General features: G+C 38.6%; 1 protein-coding gene across 1 annotated transcript in view; it reads left to right on the top strand.

The window, feature by feature from the left end:
• Positions 1–21,092, top strand: part of Rsph3 (Radial spoke head protein 3) — a 63,386-nt gene that overhangs the window by 25,859 nt on the left and 16,435 nt on the right. The window contains exons 6-7 of the mRNA XM_071584286.1: positions 19,149–19,352; positions 20,398–20,560. Of these exons, the coding sequence (XP_071440387.1) occupies positions 19,149–19,352; positions 20,398–20,560 (367 nt within the window). The remainder of the gene's footprint in view (positions 1–19,148; positions 19,353–20,397; positions 20,561–21,092) is intronic.

The following is a 21,092-nucleotide window of genomic DNA, read 5'->3' as shown; positions in this document are numbered from 1 at the left end:
GCTTCTCCGTAACGCACGGAAAGAAAATGCATTCAGGATTTAAGAGAGTACGCAGCGTATCTGCTATAATCAAGTGTAAAAGGAGTTTAAAAGGAATTACAAGTTACTACCTCACAATTTTCTTCAGAATATTAGCATAGTGAAAACAAATGCAAATAAGAGGATTCCGAGTCATATTCGAGGCGATTCCGCTGCGACTATTCATCGATTGAATCTTCACTTCCTTGATGTAATGGCTATCAGAACATCAGAGTTCTACACACAGTCGAGAGCTCAATTGTGCTGATATAGCCTCGAAGCATGCCTTCTTAACTGTCGATGACAAGAAGTCTACCCATGAAATAGGTAAGTTCGTTACTAAGATTTTATTTTTACCGAACAGATCAAATATATTATAGTCCTTAAAGCTTACATTTTAGCCCAAGAGCCAATTCCATAGGAATAGATGATAAAAGTTATTTCCGAAATAAATAGTCCTTGCGTATCTTTATAATGGACTCCTTTAAAGTAAACATTTTCTTGCATTGAGTGTTGTCCTGATTTGGAATGCCTTAAAAAGACCAAACTTTTTGCTTCATCAGGTGAAGACAGACTCAACAGAGGAGCTCAAAGATCCAGTGTGGGATGATTTTACGGAAGTACATGCTAAGGACAGGAAAAGCGTGAAAGCCAGGTGCAAAATGTGTAACACAGCAATGATTGGACTTGTGGCTCGAATGAAGGGTCATTTAGAGAAATGCACGGGCAAGGGAGGGTCTCTATCCTCCGTTGCCGTCTATGACGATGATCGTGACGGCAGCACGAGCGACACGATCATGGACGGTAAGTAACCATCGTATGCCCCGCCATGCCTCACACAGCACAACGCTACGAATTTCGACTCTTAGGTAACTAGGTAATCGAAAAATCCTGTTAAATTCAATTCCAAAAAAAAGCGATTGTTCACATTTGGGCTGAAATGAGAACTCCAAATTTTTTTAATTCCCTGATGGCATAATATCTCAGAATTTAGAATCACATTCGTGCATGAGCTGATGTACTGCTGCGCAAATGCGAGCGAATGAGTTCAATTCTCAACGATGGCAGTAATATTCTGTGACAACGCGGTGGTTCTGAGGAATAATTCGTCAAAAGGTGATTTATCCTTCACGGTGAAAGCCGCTGTCTTACCGGCGTAGGAATAAAGTAGGCCAACGCCAAAGAGGAACTTTTTTCTCCCTATTCTTCTTCACACAAGGTGTGATCATTGTATGATTCATTAATCATACACCTTTTGGTAATTATCCCGTGTCTTCATTGACACCAAAAAGCCTCAGCAGTAGACTTGCCTCAACAATGGCTCCAACAAAAACCACCGATGTTCAAAAAACCAGAATTTTTAAAATAAAATTTTATTCAAAACTGCTCAAGCAGAATTTATTCAGTTAAAATAGGTCCGTAGTGTCATTTTGAAATTTTACTTTGGAGGCCACACTTTCCTTAAACGCACGTTTAAAGGGCCTATAAAAATCAATTTTGCACCCATATTGTGCACCTAAAATATTACTCTGCTCAAATTAGGTGTCCTTCGTGTATGCATCTAGCCTTCTCGTTTAATGCATGCTATGGAAAACTTTTAATATCTAGCTTACCATACTACTTCAATTAACAAGTTTAAAAAAATGTAGTGTAGTCGGTAGAGAAATTAAGATGCATCTGTAAGATTAATTACAGCATGATCAAAAATATTAATACAGTTTTCGGTTTCTTCTATTTCATATGTAGTCACATCGAGTTCTATGGACATTACGACCCAGGACTCAAAAAATTCTGATAGCAGGAAAAAGCTGAAGAAAACCAAGGCTTCCTCAAACGCGGATTCCTACGCTGCACGAGCTACTTCCCTCCGAAAAGGAGTCACGGACATGCAAATCGCCTCGTTCATTTTCGCCACGAATTCAGATTTTCGACTCGTTGAGCATCCAGAATTCAAACAAATGATTAAACTTCTCCGTCCAGGGTACAAGCCTCCCAGTTCCCATCAAATAAGTGAGGATTTACTCAGTGAGGTGCATGAATCTGTCAACAAAAACGTGAAAAAGTCTCTGAAAGGGAAAATAGTTTGCATGGCTTTGGACGGCTGGAGCAGTGTGCAAAATGAATCAATGGTATATGTAACTGTTTGCGATATATTGGAAAAAACGGTTCACTTAATGGACGTCGTGGATGCGACGGGTAAAGTGCGTTCTTCAGATTACCTCCTAGAGATCGTGAAAAATGCTATAAAAGAATCCCAAAACTACGATTGTAGTGTCCGTAGCCTTGTGGGCGATAATTCTTCCAATATGAAAAAACTGATGGAGGATTTAGCTAAGTCTGAAGATACAGCTGATGAAAGTATCATTTGCCACGGTAGCTCTCTACTTTTGCTGAACCTGTTTTCGCAAGACTTAGTTACACCGGCCTTGAAAGATCATGTAAAAAAAATTATAACCTATTTCAAAAGCGTCCCCTTTGCCGCTGAAAAGTACAACTCAGCCGGTGGAAAAGAACTGGTGTTGTCCCACGATATTAAGACGTCCACTTTAGTTGATAGTGTGGAGTCATACGTGGAAAATTGGTCCACCATCTCCAAAGTTTGCAGCAAGCATAAAGATGTTATCGATTCAACCGTGGTTTCGAAAGTCAACAATAAGAAAATGAAGACCCGCGCGGAAGAACTTTTATCAAAGTTGAAGAAAATATCTGTGGCTCGCGAAGAACTTCAAAAAGAGGGCTGCTCCATTAGCGAATCGGCAGAAGTTTGGCTCACGTTGCACTCGGACGTAAAAGAAAGTTTATCTTCAGAAGAAGAAACGCGCTTCAAGAAACGTTTTGATATGGCTGTCACGCCGGTTCACCTACTTGCAAATATATTAGACCCCAGATATAGAGGAGAAAAGTTAACGCCCGAGCAAGAAGAGATGGCCTTTGAATTCGTCAACGCGAACCATCCTTCGGTGATGCCAGAAATATTAAAATACAAGGCTTTCGCCGCTCCTTACAAAGAGTATCTGTTTACAAAAACCACCGCTGGGGGCATGAAACCCTTGACGTGGTGGTCATCGATCAAAAAACACGTATCTTCAGAGCTGTTCAAGTTAGTCGAGCAACTCCATACTGCTGTAGCATCCACCCCGGGTACGCAACATCTTTTCTCATCTTACGGAATAGCTCCCTCCAAATTAAGAACTAGCTTAGGGCAAGAAAAAGCGAGGAAACTAGTAATTGTGTTCAGAGCACTTAACAGGTTTAAAAAAGGGATCTCACCAGCGGAAAAGGAGACTTTGAGAAAAGAATGACTCTGGTTTATAGTGAAAAAATGACTTTGGGTGAGAAGTTTTGTTATTCATTTAGATCGTATATCGTGAATTAATAATTGTGCTGTCTATCGTATGGGAACGGATTACATGGCTCATAAAAATTGTATATTTTTCTATTAAATTTGAATAAAAATTTGAATTTGAAATTATGTATTGCACATGTGCATTGTTTATTCAACAGCATTTGGTTAATAAGAATGCTAATTCATAATTTCTTCTGTTCTGACTACCAATGAAATCATTGGTAAGTTTTTCGTCACCAAAAGTAATACGAGGAAAGGAAATGGCCTGTTATTTTCTTTTCTATAACTTCTCTCTTCATTCCTTTCATTTTCAACATGCCCTTGTCTTAAAATGAAGAAATTTAGGTTAAATGTTATTTGCCTTAACCTGGATTCGAACACGAATCCCTCGATGTCCGGCCGAGTGCTTTAGCCAGTTAAGCAACCGATAACGAGAAATTAGAGGAAGAGGACGGTAAATTAACCGGCTAAACCAGGATTCGAGTACGATACCCGGTCAGTGCGAATGATTTTTACACTTTAAAATTTCTGCATTTTAGTGCGTATCGGCGGTTGAGTCCGTTTAAAGTTACTGCCGCGGAATCTCCCGCATTTTTTTTCCTTAAGCACTTTCACTTCTTCTCTTGATTGCATAGTGTAGTAATGAGAAGAAGGAAAGGAGTGTAAAAGATGATTTGGGTTGATGAGTGAAGAGAATGGCTTGGCGCCGACCACTCCTTCTTGGGCCTCTGCTTCAATCACATCGTTATTCGCAATTATCACTCAAATTAAAGATTTATTTGAAAATTTGACTGATGTAAAATGAACAGAAAAATATAAAGATGCTCAATTTCGGTGAATTTCCTTTTGCTAAGGATAGTAGAAAAAAAATTCACCGGTTAAAAAAAGAATTATATTCAGCTTTGAGGTCGCATATTTCAATTCAATTAAGTATGTGAAATTAATTAATTATATTTATGAATTAAACTAATCAATTATATTAAATTAAATGTTGACTTAAATACAAATTAATTAAGTTTTTCACTCAGTATCCGATCTTTTTGACAGATCTGCACGTTTTAATTTTAAGGTATACGAGATACGGGAAATTATGAGAGAAAATCGTACCTACTCAATTCATTTGACTGAGCTCACTTACTACGAGGGTCATCCGGAAAGTAGTACCCGTTCGTGAATTAAAGACACAAAAGTAAATATTAACAAACATAAAAAATTTTATTTGAAAGAGGATACTTTAAACTACTTCTCAACATAATCTCCAAGCAAATTAAGGCATTTGTCATAACGTGTGACAAGTTTCTGTATTCCTGCTGCATAGTCCTTCGCCGCCAGCTCATTGAGATACGCGAGGGACCCATCTTGCACAAATTTTTGCATAATGCAGATGGTGTTTAACAATTTCATGAACAATTGTTCGAGAAACATTGGGAAAATGCTCACAGATGTCATCAATTGTGACGCGCCGATCGTTCCTCACGAATTCGTCAACTGAGCTCACCAGTTGGTCTGTAATGACAGACGGTCTCTCCGAACGCTCATCGTCGTGTGTGTTCCCCCTCCCCATGTTGAAGTTGCGACACCACCGCCGAACAGACGACTCGTCCATTACATTGTCTCCATACACCTCCTTTAATTGGCGATGAATATCACATGGGCGAACGTTTCTTGCATTGAGTAGTAGTAGTTTTGAGGGGAGGCGACCGACAGCTAAGGTCATTTGCGCCATAGGGGATGGATAGGAAAGGATGAAGGGTGGAGAGAAACCCGGCGTCGGCATTAGCCTACTCTTTACGAAAGGCGCCAAGGGGTCCGCAGTTTAACGTCCCATCCGACGGACGGCGTACTCACTCAAAGTGCCCTCCACAAAGCACCTCAAGTAGGGATCGAGATACCTCTGAATTCTTGCATTGAGGAATTTAATCACTGCCCTCACTTCACAACTGGCGGCGTTCTCAATTTTTTTAAACATTGTAAACAATCACAGAAACAACACAGGCAATGCTAGCGTCACGCAACTTGGCTCAGAGAAGGCAGACAAGCCACTGAAGCTATCTGACCTCGTCCAGCGGCTACTCGCGTCGTCAGCACTTCATGCGGCACGAACGGGTACTACTTTCCGGATGACCCTCGTATATCTGATCAGCATTTTTATAACCCTTAATGATTTTCCAGAAACTTTCATTAAGTCCACAGATAGTTAATGCAGCAAACTTCTGACATATTTGTCAATGGAATACTTTTAAACGCTTCTTGAGAAGTGAATTAAGAATATCCCAGCTTACGCTTATTGTTGAGTGTGAATGGACGAATTAAAACATTATTCTTATACAAGCATTATGTTCATAATTTAATTTTATGAGCACAATAGCACAGTTTCACGTGATCTCGGATGCTTAGTATATACATTTGCCGTTATTTCTCAAGGTTTGCGATAAATTTAATTCCACAAAACTGTTAATTGAAATGTCTTTCCTTCCCTTGTTGCAACAATATGCGTTTTCTTGCTCAATTCCAAGTCCTCTTAAATAGGAAGTGACCGAAAATACACCTAAAAGAAAACCTAATGCATACTGTCCATCGAAAATGCTCATTACACTGTTTTCATCAGGAATTAAGTTATTATTCAAATAAAAATTCATTTAAATAATCATTACACACATATCTATTCAATTAAACTCCAGATATATTCGTAAGAGAAGGAAAAGTAGAAGGATACACATTTGCTGCAAGGAATTTTCATTCATTTAACACATTGTGCCTGATTTTTAACGACTTCAACGTTGATGGTGGTTAACTCCTGGAGTTTTGAGGAATTGAATTGAAAGATTTAATCGCAATACTTTTTTCATAAGCATTTATAACACAGCCTAAGCAATTATGATAGAGGATCAGGATGATAAGGATAGCTCTCCTCGATATCATTCCACGTGTGTGCGTAAAAATTTTAATCATGGCAGTTTCGCATGCGTTGCGGTGAATAAACTCACCGTAGATGTTATAATAAGATCACCAAATCTCGGCCTTGAGGTTCGATATATTTTTGCCTCCCGGGCACGGGCTGTCAGGAATCTAAAACTACGTATTCTTAAACGAAGACTAGATGAATAATTACAAGGCACATTACCAGATAACAAGGAATAGAGTAAACGTCAAGTCAAAGGCAATGATTGCTATCATTTCAATCACTAAGACATTTAAGTGTGAATTAATTATACTTTCTAAAGTTATGCATTGTAACTCGTACTGGACTGCACGGTCTCAAATTCTAATTTGATTTGATGCTTACATCAATCTGTGTAATTTTCCTGTTTTTTAATAGAACTGAGTGCGTATTGTACACGGCTAAACTCCTGGATCGGTATTTATAGTAAAAAGGGCAGAATAAAGGTCAGTACTATATTCTCCCAAACTTTTTCTAATATTTCTCAGCGGAATGATGGTACAGATCAGAAGTAGGTAAAATAAATTAACGGTATCGGGAGTTACTCTGCGAAATTACTTAATTTTATTTCATTAGAAGTATGTAGGTAATAATACCAAATTCTGACAAGCACGAATCGTATTAGTTTTCTAATAACGAATCTTCTTCCATATTTCTTGACTACGCTTTCGCATAGGGTTTGGATGAACTATCCAGTATATCAGCAATAAAATCGTTAATCAGCTCGAAAGTTAGCAGCGTACCTAATGCAGCATATGAAATTTTCACATCATAGTGAAGGAGCTAGTTTCTTCATCTGCACCACCTCCAGTTTCCTAGAAATACGACAACCGAAAAATCAAACTCCTTGGATGAAACTGAGAGGTCTCGAGAGTCCCCCGGAATCGAACCCAGGCCCTCCTCCTTCAGTATCCCAGCACCCTACCCACTGGACTACCGATTTGGGCCTTGTAGTAGTATACTCGAAAATACATTAATGTATTTCAGATCTATGCCGTCCTTCTACCTGGAAGCTATTCTATCAATTGTTAAACCTAACAAATTTTCGACATTTTTGTCTTCCTTCTCGAGTGCTTCGCGAATCTAAGGAAAATAGACCAGTCCCATGATAGAGAATGAACATCAATACAAGGGGGTCTTTCCACCTTGAATTTTGCTCATCCCTAAAATGCAAATTTCAATCCCACAGAGAAAAACATAAATATGACGTCATTAGGGATGGTAGGAGGATACACATGAACAAACGGAATGTAAATCGAACCCTCAAAATAGAAGACACCAATAACCTCTTAATTATTTCGTAGGCCCCCGCCCGCGCCAAAATAGCCAATGAGGGAGAGGCTCGCCGCCGAAGGCCGTCTTCGGGAGTGTCGTTGACCTAACCACAGCACGCTCAAGAACCCCCGGCGGCTGCCCACAGCCCTCCGTGAGGACCGGGGGTGGGGAGATGGCCGGGGGTGGGAGGGAACAAGGAACCACGTTTGGTGAGGATGTGGTGGGGTGGGCAGAAAGGAGAGAAAAGGGCAGACCGGAAGGGCTATCTAAATCTTTCACGTCTTATCTCGCGCGCGTTGCGGGGAGCTCGCGTGCGGGGACCCGGCATCGATTCCTCGGGTGGCCGGCCGGCGACCACGCTCCGCGGTCGATCGATATTATTTATCCGCCGTTGTCGCGTCCAGCCGGTGGCGAGGGCAGCGACGTGTGGCACACCGGCTCATGAATTCGAAATTGTTAAGTCGATTGCCGGGGGTCGTGGGAGGCTTTCAAGAATATGGGGGAGAGGGGAGTGAAATAGGGATGCGGTGGTGGGGGTAAGTTGGAAGCCTACCGCGAGCGGAGGGCTATCCTCCCCGTTAAGGGGTGGCGGCACGCGACGCCGGGAAAACGCATAGGTACATGCGTCAACTTGAATGCAAATCTTCATCTTAGGAGAGAGGGGAAATCTAACTCGACGTCAAATGCAAAATTGGCCATGCATTCCGCGACTTCCAGCAAGCTTTCTCTACATTATTTTCTTCAAAATGTGATGATTTGAACATTTTGAATCGACTGTTCAATTAATAAATAGCTGCAGAGATAGGGAAAAGTTGGAAAAACAATGATAGGTCACACGGAAATGTTTCCTCCAGCGTTAACTGGATCTTAATCCAATAAAATATAATGAAAACGAAACTTTTGCACTCAACAAAAATTTTGCACTAGTTAGGAAATTGGCAAAATTGTGTGCATTCGGTTGATTTCAATCCTTATTAATTATTTCCATGGTGGACTATACTGACGCAGCATTTTGTGAACAATGTTTAATTTCAACGTAATTACTAATAATATGAAATGTAGCGTCAACAAGCACCTTAATAATATCATTATTCACGTAAAAACTGCTTTATGAGTATTTCGGTTCAGCAACATCAGAAACAAACTGAATGAAATCGCAATCCATTTAAAGCTTGAGTCGGAAAATTCATATCGAGGAACGACTTCGTGTAAATTTTCTATGAAACCCTTCCCCAAAACACCACTTTCCTGAAAGAAAAGGGATATAATTTCCTTAGTATCGAATGAATCATTTTCTGGAAATCTCTCCGCTCTCAAAACCCAGGAAGTGTTAAGGTCATTCCTTATAATGAGTTTTCAGGAATCCACTCTCGCGGTATACCTTAAGTGTGTATGAAAGCATGGGAACCCAAATTACGGGTCAATTAATGCTATAAATTAGACAATTCCGGAGTTACCTTTGGGAAGAAATAGCCCCCCCCCCTTGGATGATTCGTTACACCTTACCTCGCCGTTAAGCAGCACTCAATTTATAATCTAAAGAAAAGAGCTTGAAACTAACTCTGTGCAAGAGTCCGAAGGAAAAAAGATAATATTAAATATTTCTAATTTATTTCATTTGGAAACAATTTTGTAGCAAATATTTGTTCACAAAAAGAAATAAAGCTCTTTAGGATTGTTTCGCAATACCTATCGCCAAATACTATACATTCATTTTCACTTAAATGCCCACTTTAACAGAGATTTCTTTCAAAATTAAAATACAGCAATTTTGGCTTAAAAAACCATCAGAGTGAATGAACAATAAAATTAAGTTTTTTCTCTGAGTAACTTCCGTGATTATCTAAAAATCGTAATCTATAAACATAATCAATTTACTATGAGCAGTTATTTAGATATATTTCAACTACTGTCAAATACTTTGGTGGCATGTCACCCAATCGATCAGCTGGAAAATAGTATTTGGGAAATGAAATAGCGTACGGAAAAAATCAAATTTCACTGTTAAAAATCTGATTTGGTCAGCACAACATGGTACTTGCTCCATTTTTGTGTCGGAAAAGATAAATGTAAGCAACAATTAATGACAAGTTTGAATAAACGCATAGCAAATGGGCTTGAACACACTGAGCTAATATTTTGAAGGGAAGCGTCATGAATCAAATACGATCCATAGCATAATTAATATTACGCGAAAATTACATAACTGCCTCCTCACTTAGGGTTACCATCCATCTATTAATTTTAATCATGTATTACCTACGCTTAGTTCTATACAAATTAGAGAACAGCTGTATTTGCATTGCTTACCATAAAATTATGAAATATTCCTTTCACTTGCGCAAATTACCTCAGCTGTCGGTCGCCTCCCCTAAATATTACTACTCCTTTCACTTGGCTTGGAAATATCATAATCTTAAGTGCAAATGTGGCTCTAAAAATAATAAATAACCAGTTGTAATCAAGGGAAAAGTTCAAGATTAATTTTTCAAGCTAAAATTTTCACCGATTCCTACAAAGTATCAAAGTGGGGAAAACGGTATGTATAGCTCAGCTGTTTGTGAGGTTAGAAAAGGATTTATACTATATCGTAACTCTATCCCATCTTCTAGCTGGATCCGATAGTGATCATTGATTGATAATTATCAAAAATACTGTAAACGGGCGCAATAAAAAACAGCGTGATAAGCGACAAGATGCATGTTGAAAGATTCTATTATTTTTTGGAATTTTTACAGCGACTTTTATTCTTTGAGAATTCTCTGAATATGTTTAACTTGTTCTCTACGATCAATCGACACGCAAAATGTCTACGCGGTCGTAATGACGGCCGAGGGCCGTCATGGTGTCTGCGTATAGACTTCAAAACACCAAAATAGGACTAGGATTTCCATAAGAATAATGAACGAGAACAAAGTGGCGTCATTTGGTCGCAGTTTTCTAAAACATGACGGAGTGAGACTGGGGAAAACATTTTACTACAAAGACCTTACGATTAAATGACTAAAATAAAATTATTCAATTTACTGAGGTCTTTTTTTCGCTAACCACTTAAAAATAATCCCACTACTTACTTTTCGGTCTTTGATAGAGCAGGATAGTACTAAATATTTCTCAAAAACTACCAAAATGAGGTAAACATACAGTCTTTTATCATTAAATACTTCTGCACTTGATTTCAATCACTAAAATGTCTGCTGTAAGCAGTTTCCATCAGCATACTTCCTTAGAAGGTAAAATTTTCAAAGTGTAAAAATCATTCGCATTCGGTCAAGGAGAATGATGTTTTACACTTTGAAAATTCTGCATTTTAATGCCTACTAGTGGATGATTTCGTTTAAAGTTACTATCGCGGCATCTTTCGCAGTTCTTTGAACTGCTTTCTTAGTTTTAAATTTCGGCTTAGGTGATACTTCCGGAATTTGTACAAAAAGACCATTTTTTTCGTTATAAGTTCGCTCTATTAAAAATAGGCAAATGAATAAAGACTCATATCTTGGTTTATCGTAATTTTGTCGCAAATTCACACAATAATTAAAAAACGGTGTTCGTTCTAGAGCAATGACTCATTATATCATATGTGAATTCTAATTAATATGTTTAGTGTGTGTTTACATATTCGAAATTTACTGCGTGAACCTCTAGAACACTCCTCAGGTCATTTCGACTTATCTAAGTATGATGTGAACAACTTGCCAGATGTGCTGATAGTGTCTTTCGATTAAATTGTATCGTGCACCTCCTACCTATTTATTTGATAATTAATATCATCTTCATACTGAATTAATCAATTTGAAGTGTGTTGAAATTAACAACAGCTTTACATAGCCTTTTGAAATCGATATAACTATTACGCCCGTTGCTTTCAGAAAGCCTAAGGTACCCGCCGTGCTTGTTGGAACTTATTCCGAAAAATATACTAGTTACCAAAAGAACAAGTACTAATTTTACGGCATGCTTTGGGGCAGTGTGATGAATATTTGTATCTTCTACTAGCTACACTAGCCAGTTTGTTGAAGAATTTAAATGAAAATATGAAATTTAACCTCAAATCGATAGTATTAAAATATTCTGGGAGAAGGAAATCAATATAATAGTATCTCGAAATCAAAATAACGGAAGGGTCTATCGCCGTTTTCGTGGATGCATTCTATTCAAGGACAACTTTAAAACAACCATTTACGTGAGCAGACTGATCAAACACTGTTCGAGTGTGATTAACCAGCCCGCTAGGCCTCTGTAATTCTGTCAATAGGGTAACACACGAGGGTAAACATAGGGCGTGACTACGTGCGCCACCTCTGATTCAGCAACTTTCCCGCCTTCACGTGCGTGGTGAACTTGATTCATATTCATCATGAAGTACCAGAAGAGATCACCTTCGATGACCTTGCCGTTTTTTCGTGAACATATTTGGCAGAGGAAATCATTTCACTGGGAAGGGACGCTGTGAATTATGTAGGATAAGATGCTTTTTAAAAAAATAGGCACGAATATTAACGAGCAAAAATCATATGTCTGGCTGGCTATCTAGAGGTCGTAAATTCAAATGGCCTCGGATATCAACTGAGGAGGATTGAGTAGGGTAAGGGAGAGGGTGCGCGAGGGGGCCCTGAAGGGGCGCGAGTGGAAGGAGGGTGTGTGAGTGGGCGAAAATTAAGTGCGGATAGGGCGGCAGCGGCGGAGCACCTTTCCGAAATCCTTCCCCAACCTTCTTTATCTACCCTCTTAATTTTTGAACCTTGCGTGCCTCCAGTTCCTTCACCCGCTGTATCTCCAATCTCCCTCCTCCCCTTAACAATAGTGATCACATAAAAACGTAAATAAAACTTCGGGTGGGAATTTTTAACCGGCCGCAGCGAGCAATTTGACCGTCGAACGTGTCATTAGGACATATTGGCGTCCCTAAGTTTGGCGGGTCGGCCGTTCAATTCCCACAAGAGTCCGAGGCGTTTCAAGCGATTCGATGGACGCTTCCCGAGGACTTCAACTCGTTGACACAGCCACGAGCAGTATTTCGCCACAGTTTCTTTTACTCACGGGCTACTTAGTAAGCAGAAATACATACTATATCATCTCGACCCTCGCTCTTCCCGTCATTCGACTCTTGGTACGCCTTTATGTGCCATATCACTAACCAGCATCGACTAATGACAAGGAATTGCTTCCGTCTCAATGCCCAAAGGACCTCAAACTCAGATGAATTTATTTTTAATTGATAGTCTCGGAGACTCAAGGGCAGAAAAAAATAGTTTTTCGTAACCCTATTTCTGGGATATCGAACAATACGGTAGCCTTCGACGGTTCTGCTATTCCCATTAAATGATTTTTTTGCAGGTCGTTAATAACAGATACGCATAGCACAACAGAAGAAGAGAAAATGAGAGTTTTTAAAGATAACGAATATTCTCGTTTGAACATACTATATTTTTTTACAAAAAGCACTGTGTTTGCCAGAAATATTCCTTCATTCTGGAAACTGCTGAATGAATGCATACTACACCAACTGTATTTCAAATCATGTTTCGGACATTACTCACCAGACAATATTTTTCGAAAACTTGCTCCTCATCCAAATACAAACAAATTGAAATCCGATCGTTTGTTTATATTACTTGATCAAATATAATTAATATATGAATTATGATTGCTGAATTAAAATCAACAAAACACTTGGCTATTTGAAATTGAAACAAAAAATAAACCTCGAAATAGGAAATAAATGTAATGAACTAAGAAAAAAAGGAATAAAGGGGGAATGTTTATATGTAATTTGAGTCACGCTTACGACTCAGCATTAATTATATCAGTGTGCAAATGAATATTAACTTGAAACCTCGGTAATGCACTAAAAATGCTTAGAAAATCAACAGGTGTCAAGGTAAAAAACATTTCATTTAAATAAGTTATTTCAAAAGACCACTTGCAGGTAATAACTACTCAAAAGTAAACACCATGTCAAACAGAGCTAAAAAAAAGTCTTCGTATCAATAAGATTGCGTATAGAGTAAAAATGTAAACGAATGCACCAGAGACGTGCCAATCTGTATGATAAGGCAATATTTATGAATCCTAAATAAAAGAGAACAGAGAAAATACATTTGGCCCTTATATGCTCAACATATTTTCGCCACGTTCTTAAGACAGCGACTGTGAATCCTACAAAGTCCCACATTATTTACTGCACAGTATGCGATAACAAATAAAGCTCAAATTGCGCCTAAATTATACAATGAGATGCTGAAATGAAATGCCGCAGCTCATGATATCAATTACTGAGTTCAGTCTTTTTTTTCAAAACATTTGAATGCCTCTTTGCGACATCGAAATAAAAAGCTTGGACAAATACGAGCAATCGTACGATCCAATTTATTCCCTGAGATCAGAGACGATAGTAACAGCTCATTTTTCAATGAGTAAGCAGAGTTGATTTTAGCGGTTCATAAAGTATTTTCTTGTATCATATTGGTGTCATGCTTGACAGGAGTGGTTAGTGACTTAGGAATTTTCTTTAGGAGAACAATCAACTTTAGAGAGCTCTTCTGAATTGAAATGTTATTTCCCGTTTTTGTACCCACGGTTCTTAAATTTCCAGTTGAGTTGCTCTTTAATTCATGGCTCCAATTCACTTTTATCACCTAATTACTTCGGTGATCACATACATATGCTTTTAAAGAATTTCGTTGACCACATAATTTTACCATTTTCGTGAACTATGCGTGGAAGTGGCACTATCCTAACCAGCGAAAGATTTAAAACCATTTGTGAAAAGAAAGCCGTGCCACAAGTAACATACAACTCTAATCGATGGCATCACGAAAAAAAACTCAAAAAAGTAATCATATGCCAATGTAAAAGGTTCATTGACCATAGGTTTAATTTTGGGTAAGATTATATATGTATCAGATATGAAAACCTGCTATCTTTATAATCTATTAGAGTCGCCATCTCACAATCTATTATGCAAAATTACCGATATCCAGTGTGCGAATTTGAAGTCATCACCGAGGAATATTGCCCTTTCTCATTCGTGAGCATCGAGACGAACAGGCAGTACTTCGAAAGGCAAGGAATGTTAAAGGCATATGTGTGTATGTGTGTTTATCTGGCATTGTACTGTCAATATCGAATCCCATTTCTTTCTTGCGCTGAAACCCTCACTACATTCTTTCTGCTTTATCTTACTTCAAAACGCACAACCAGTTGGAATTCAAATTCATGCTGGCCATGCACAAGGTAAGATAAATATCAATCAGATGTGCGTTTAGTTGTGGTTGTCGCAAAGAGTAGGTATATTTCATGTACACGAAAGGGAGTAAACTAAAAGCTTTTTCTTTTTTAATGATGATTTAAATTAATCTATGATAACTGTACATATAAGCATTATATTATAAATACTATATTATTCCTTATAAAATATACCACTTTATTTATTCCATATGTTTTTTTAACACACAATCCATCCATATTGTTTTATTGGTTTAACCTAAAGGAGAGACCCATACTATACTTTCCAAATACAAGGAAACATAATTAAAAAACAAAAACCCTTTATTTTAAAATTATTTTTTCTTTATATATGATTTTGTATATATGATGATATATATATATGATTCTCTATACATAATTTTGTTTGAACAGGGACACTAAAATAATTAAAAAAGGATTGACGATTTTCGCATGAACATCGCTCAGGAGCTATTGAATGACGTCAATGATAATCCTGCTTTGCTCAAAAGGGTCATAACTGGTGACGAATCATGGGTATATGGTTATGACGTCGGAACCAAACTTCAATCGTCCCAATGAAAGAACCCAGGGGAACCAAGGCCGAAAAAATCATGCCAAGTTCGATCAAAATTCAGCGTTTAGCTCACTCTTTTCTTCGATTACCGTGGCGTAGTACATCAGGAGTTCTTACCACAGGGTCGGTCGGTCGATAACGAGTATAAACTTGAGAAGCTATACGAAATCGTGGACATTCACGTACGTCCTCTCTCCGCAGATTCATGGCTTTTGCAACACGAAAATGCACCTGCTCACTCATCGTTGCTCGTGAGAGATTTTTGGCTCAAAAACAACACCACAATCATACCTAAACCACAATATTCACTGAATTTGGCCCCCCGTGGCTTTTTCTTGTTCGCAAAGCTGAAGAGACCTATGAAAGGACGAATATTTGCAAACGATTGAGGAGATAAAGACTCCATCGCTGGAAGAGCTCAAGGCTATATCAAGAAGTGCTTATTAGAATTGCTACGAGGATTGGAAAAAGCGTTGGCACAAGTATTATATCTGGGGGGAATTACCTTTGAAGGGGACAACTTGAATAATGAAGAATAGATACGAGTAAATGTGTTTTCAAAAAAATATAAAGTCACCTTACTTTTTGAACACACCTCGTATATTATGCATGTGTATAAACCATATACAGTAATCAACCCGAAAGTCGGTTTGGTAGGTGATGATAGAGTTCACCCAGTACTAAGCCCGACGGCGTGTGAAATTCACACATCAGGGTAGGGGGCAGTTCCTTTCCCTGTGCCGGTTATAGTTTCCCAGGAAGATCTGGTGCCCGAAAAATCACATAGCTTGGGTGGAGCTGCATGTGCCCAGAGACTTGCCCGGGAATCGAACCCGGGACCCTCCGGTCAGTATTCCAACGCTCTACCCCCTGAACAATATACACACACACACACACACACACATATATATATATATATATATATATATATATATATATATATGTGTGTGTGTGTGTATGTGTATATATGTGTGTGACATATATATATATATATATATATATATATATATATATATATATATAATGTATATATTATATACGCACTCACATGTGTGCACGTACATACGGATCTTTCTACGTCAGCTGAACCAGCACACTTGCTATATTTTTTTTTATTTGTTATCCTATAGAAGAGGAGAATTCTTAGATAAACTAGAAAACTATTTAAATGGCCTTCATGCGCTCTGCTCAAATCTAAATGAGAAGATGAGTTAATGGCCAGCAGTTACGATTCATCATAATTTTAAAAACTATGAGAGGAGTATGTGAACCAAATGACGTATCTCTCCTACAGTAAATGATAGTCATAGTTCTGAAAGATTAATATTCCGAAAGCTGGATTCCACAGCCTATTATGTGCAAATAAGTTTTACTGAACTTCAAGGTACCAAACATATCTCGTCTCATAGGTTTACTGGCGAAAATTGTTTATCCTCATTTAACATCATTTTCAACAGTTCGGAGTCCTTATCAAAATTTTAAGAAGCAACCAATGTCATCTGAAGTTAAATTAACGTTGAATTTGCTTATATCTTGAATAAGTATATTTGGGTATTCAACTTAAAATGCGAACAAAGCCAGCAAAAACATTTCAAAGAGAAAGAGCTAGGCATGGAAGAGATAAATCTTCGAGGAATTGCTGGGGGAAGAGAGTTAAAATTACCATTGACGGTCATTTTAGAGCCAATCTGGCTTTCCTGACACCAAGAACTTGGATAAAATGACGGGAAAGCACCACTTTCTTTGTCATTCTCTCCATTTTGTTTGAGCATGTAAATGTTAAATGGGCCTCATCCTAGGGCCAAAATAGATTAAAAAAAGGAAATATCCGAGAAATAGTCACTTTCGCTGCCCCACTCGCCCACGACCCTACTCGGTTTTCGTCACTCCCTCTCCGAATGCTGGGTTTAGTGCACCTCAACGGTTGAGGTGCAAGGCACGAGATAAGTCGAAACGTTTCGTGGCACTGTGGCTTGGGAGCTTTGGCCAATATTTTTTAAAATTTCAATGTAAATGAGATATATTCATCAAAATCATTCATTTTTAAAATTCATAATAAAATCATACAAATCATTGCAAAATTCTAGCGAGAGTGAGCTGGTCCGTGCCAATAGCTATATTTATGGCATTTGATGGTTTATTTCCTGTAATTATTTGAAAAGAAAATATTTTTTCTCGGCAAAACTATATGTTGATCTCGAGTAAGAAGCTGCTATTATGAGGTGAATAGAATTTGGACCATTTGAACACATACAGGTATACTAATATTTCCATAATTAATTAGCACTTCTATCCCATTTTACACTCATATGCCACAATTTGTTCATAATGTAGGACCAGGGATCACAAACCTGCAAGTCTGCCTCCACAAACCTCTTCGGTGAACATGGAATTTGGCAAACATGAAAAGCCCGCGTACACTAATAAAATTTTTCGTCATCTAACTTGAACTGCATTCCATTTATGCTAAACAATTATATTAAAAAAATAGTAGGTTTTCGTTGCTGGAGTTTTGAGTAATGGAGTAGATTGTATTCTATAGAATTGGATTTAGAATCCGTTACGAATCTCATCAACCACCAATTTTTTGTCCGAAATGTTTGAATTTTTTTAGTTGAAATGATGTGCCAATCGTCTCAGAATATTTTTGAATACATAAAATGTTCACGGATTATTTTAATAAGCAAATAATCTGATACGAATGCATGCGGCAAACGAAAGTTTCATTGTCATATTACCGGTGCGAGGCACTTCAATTGTGAGAATATATCACTGAGTATATGCATATTTGTTTCACAAGAGTAAGTCTATTATGCATGAAATCATACGCCAGGTGATAAATATTATGAATGGAATGGAATAGGTGTATTAATTAATAGTCAAAATATTCTTTTCGTTGTGAAAGGAGAAAGCTGTGAAAGTAATGCAGAGGATAAATAAAATATTTAAAAAATTACATAATATAAAATAAATGAAGATGAAATCTTTTTTTTCCTCAAACTCTCCAGTTCACTGGACATCGGTGCCTCAGTGTTTAACAAGCAATAGCACTTGGCTGCTGATCTGCTTCAAACACAAGCGCTGGCTGACCCAAGTCCCGGTGGTAATACGAGTATTAGTTTTACCAGTGAAGTCATGCCTAGAAGGATAACGAATCCACCACTTTCCCTGATCCTTTCCTAACATCCCCCTTGCGTGACTACACGCGCTGTTATTCTTACGGGTTAAGGGGGAGGGTCATCATTAAATCACGTGACCAACTACACGGGTAGGGAGTTACGGCTATGTACGAATGGTAATTCACAAATCTACGTCACATTCATATATGCTTTCGATACGCTTAGTAAAAACGAAAAATGAAAGGCAAAAATAAAGATCGCTAGATTTTACGTTCCTTGTAAATATTAGCTCCCTGTATTTAAGATTTAAAACATTCCTAAGTACACCATTAGCAGATGATAGTTATATTTCACTCGATTGAAATAAGAGAAAATATATTGAGCAAATGCTTTTTCCGATTTTTGAGGTATTTGAGGTATTAATACATTTATGCACACATATTTCCGCTGAATTTATAATCGGTAAATGCCAATATGCTTCCGATTCATGATGAGCTCTACCCTCCAACCCATTTAACGAATAATTTTTTTCCGCACTTTCTGTCTGAATTTGGAATTATTTCCGCTATATAGAACTTTCCGGATATCCATCGACAAAATGTTAAATCTCTCTTTCTCTCTCCGGGCCCTCTTCCCTTGCTGCAGTTATTCGACTTCGATGTGGAGGTCCGACCTCTGCTGGAAGTCCTCGTGGGCAAGACGATCGAGAACAGCCTGATCGAGGTACTCGAGGAAGAGGAGCTCGCGGCGCTGAGGGCGCAGCAGCGGCGCTTCCAGGAGCTGCGGGCGGCTGAGCTGGCGGAGCAGCAAAGGCTCGAGGAGCAGGAGAGAAGACTGCGGGAGGAGAAGGTGAGGGGCAGTGCGGTGCCTTCCTCGCTCACTAAGAGACCACCACCAACGAATTCCTAATGTAGATCGGCGGGCTGTTTTTCTTGGGACGAACTGTCATGCTCCTCGGTTTATGTTTACTCACCTCTGCCATTGCTTTCACAACCACGACAGTGGCAATTTTCAAGTAATACCTCTACTATAGCCTTTTCAGACTCTATACCGTATTTATTTCCTTATTTAATTTAAAATAACCTCTATCCGTAGCTCATAAATAGATATTAATGAAGATATTCACGTTTGAAGATATTCAGTTTTCACTGAGAATTACATTTTTCTTATTTAGGTTACTTCACTTGAACCTTACTTCTGCATACCTTCATCAATTATTTATTTCATTATGAAAAGTTATAACTTTTCAATTCCAGAGAATTTTATTTTGACACGGCCCGGATTTTGACGCTCAACCTTCATGCCTGGCAACATCATCAGGCCTGATGATGACATTGAACGTCGAAACCAGGGTCGTGTCGGAATTAAATTCTGTGGAAAAACAATTTTATAGTTTTTTTCATGTCAAAAGTTAATCTAGTTTTCAAAGTTCATCGAAATGAATGACCAGCATTATTTTCGTCTTTACACATTCGCTTGCATCACTTACCAACGATTGTAAGAAAATGTATGTGATTCCTCACTACACCATCAAATCACGTAATAATCTGTCTGAATGTCTAATTGAATCGATAAAAAATTACACGAAATTCGCGACACCGAAACGATGACTAGATTCAAGTATATTTAAGTCTTTAAAATTTTTCACTGTCAATTTGAAACTCTCTTGGAGCCATGCCTTTGAAATGTCCTTCCAGTTGATCGGATTACCCTACCAACACATACATGTATATGAGTCCGAAAAAACTAATAGCAAATCCACTGAATTATCAGCGCCATTTACACCAATATCCAACATTGACACCGATTTTCCAAGGTGTGACATTAGAGCATGGCTGAGCCGAGAACTAACGTGTCCCATTGATGTATTTCACTACTCTTTGACGGCGTTCAGGAGAGGCGCGTGGCACAGCGGCGAGCGGCTTTGGAGGCGCAGAAGGAGGCGGAGAGGCGTGTAGCTGCGGCCGTGCTCACGCGTGGATACCTCATCGACCTGCTACCCTCCGTTCTTGAGGGACTCAGGGAGTCGGGGGATCTTCCGGATGACGTGGAGAAGGGTAAGTGGCGACGCAGCGAACCGACTGCTTCCGGGAAATGGCCGATGCGAGCAGCAAGTTGTGAACGAGGGACGAGTGTCCACTTGAATTCGAATCATGTTACGGTCACGTGAATCGATTTACTGAAAACATTGATTACGAAAATCGATTGCATTTAAGCTAAGGGAAGGTGAATATAGATTGGCCAACACCTAGCACTGGAACCAAGACCTGAGCTGATACACTCAATACTTCCCATGATGGGTGCCAGTTTGTGTCCGCCTTCCCTACACTCAATTTATCGTTTCCTGAATCCTCATAAAAGTAGCTAAAATTCTCAAATTTCGGTGATTTTGTGACGATTTCCATATTTTTATTTCTCCAGCAGGATCATTTTTTGGAAAAAAGCGCCGTAAAAATCATGATTGATCTGTGTGAATTAATAAACAAGCTAATCGGCAGTAGGAGGACTAAAAATTCGTCTCGGCTTTTGACATCCATAAAACAAGCGATCAATACTAGGAGCACATTAAACCTGCGTGCCAACAATAAA

The sequence above is a fragment of the Hetaerina americana genome, unplaced genomic scaffold (genome assembly GCF_022747635.1).
Source record: "Hetaerina americana unplaced genomic scaffold, ioHetAmer1.1.p SCAF_17, whole genome shotgun sequence".
Classification (NCBI taxonomy): Eukaryota; Metazoa; Arthropoda; class Insecta; order Odonata; family Calopterygidae; genus Hetaerina; species Hetaerina americana.
This window is presented reverse-complemented; position numbering and strand designations above follow the sequence as displayed.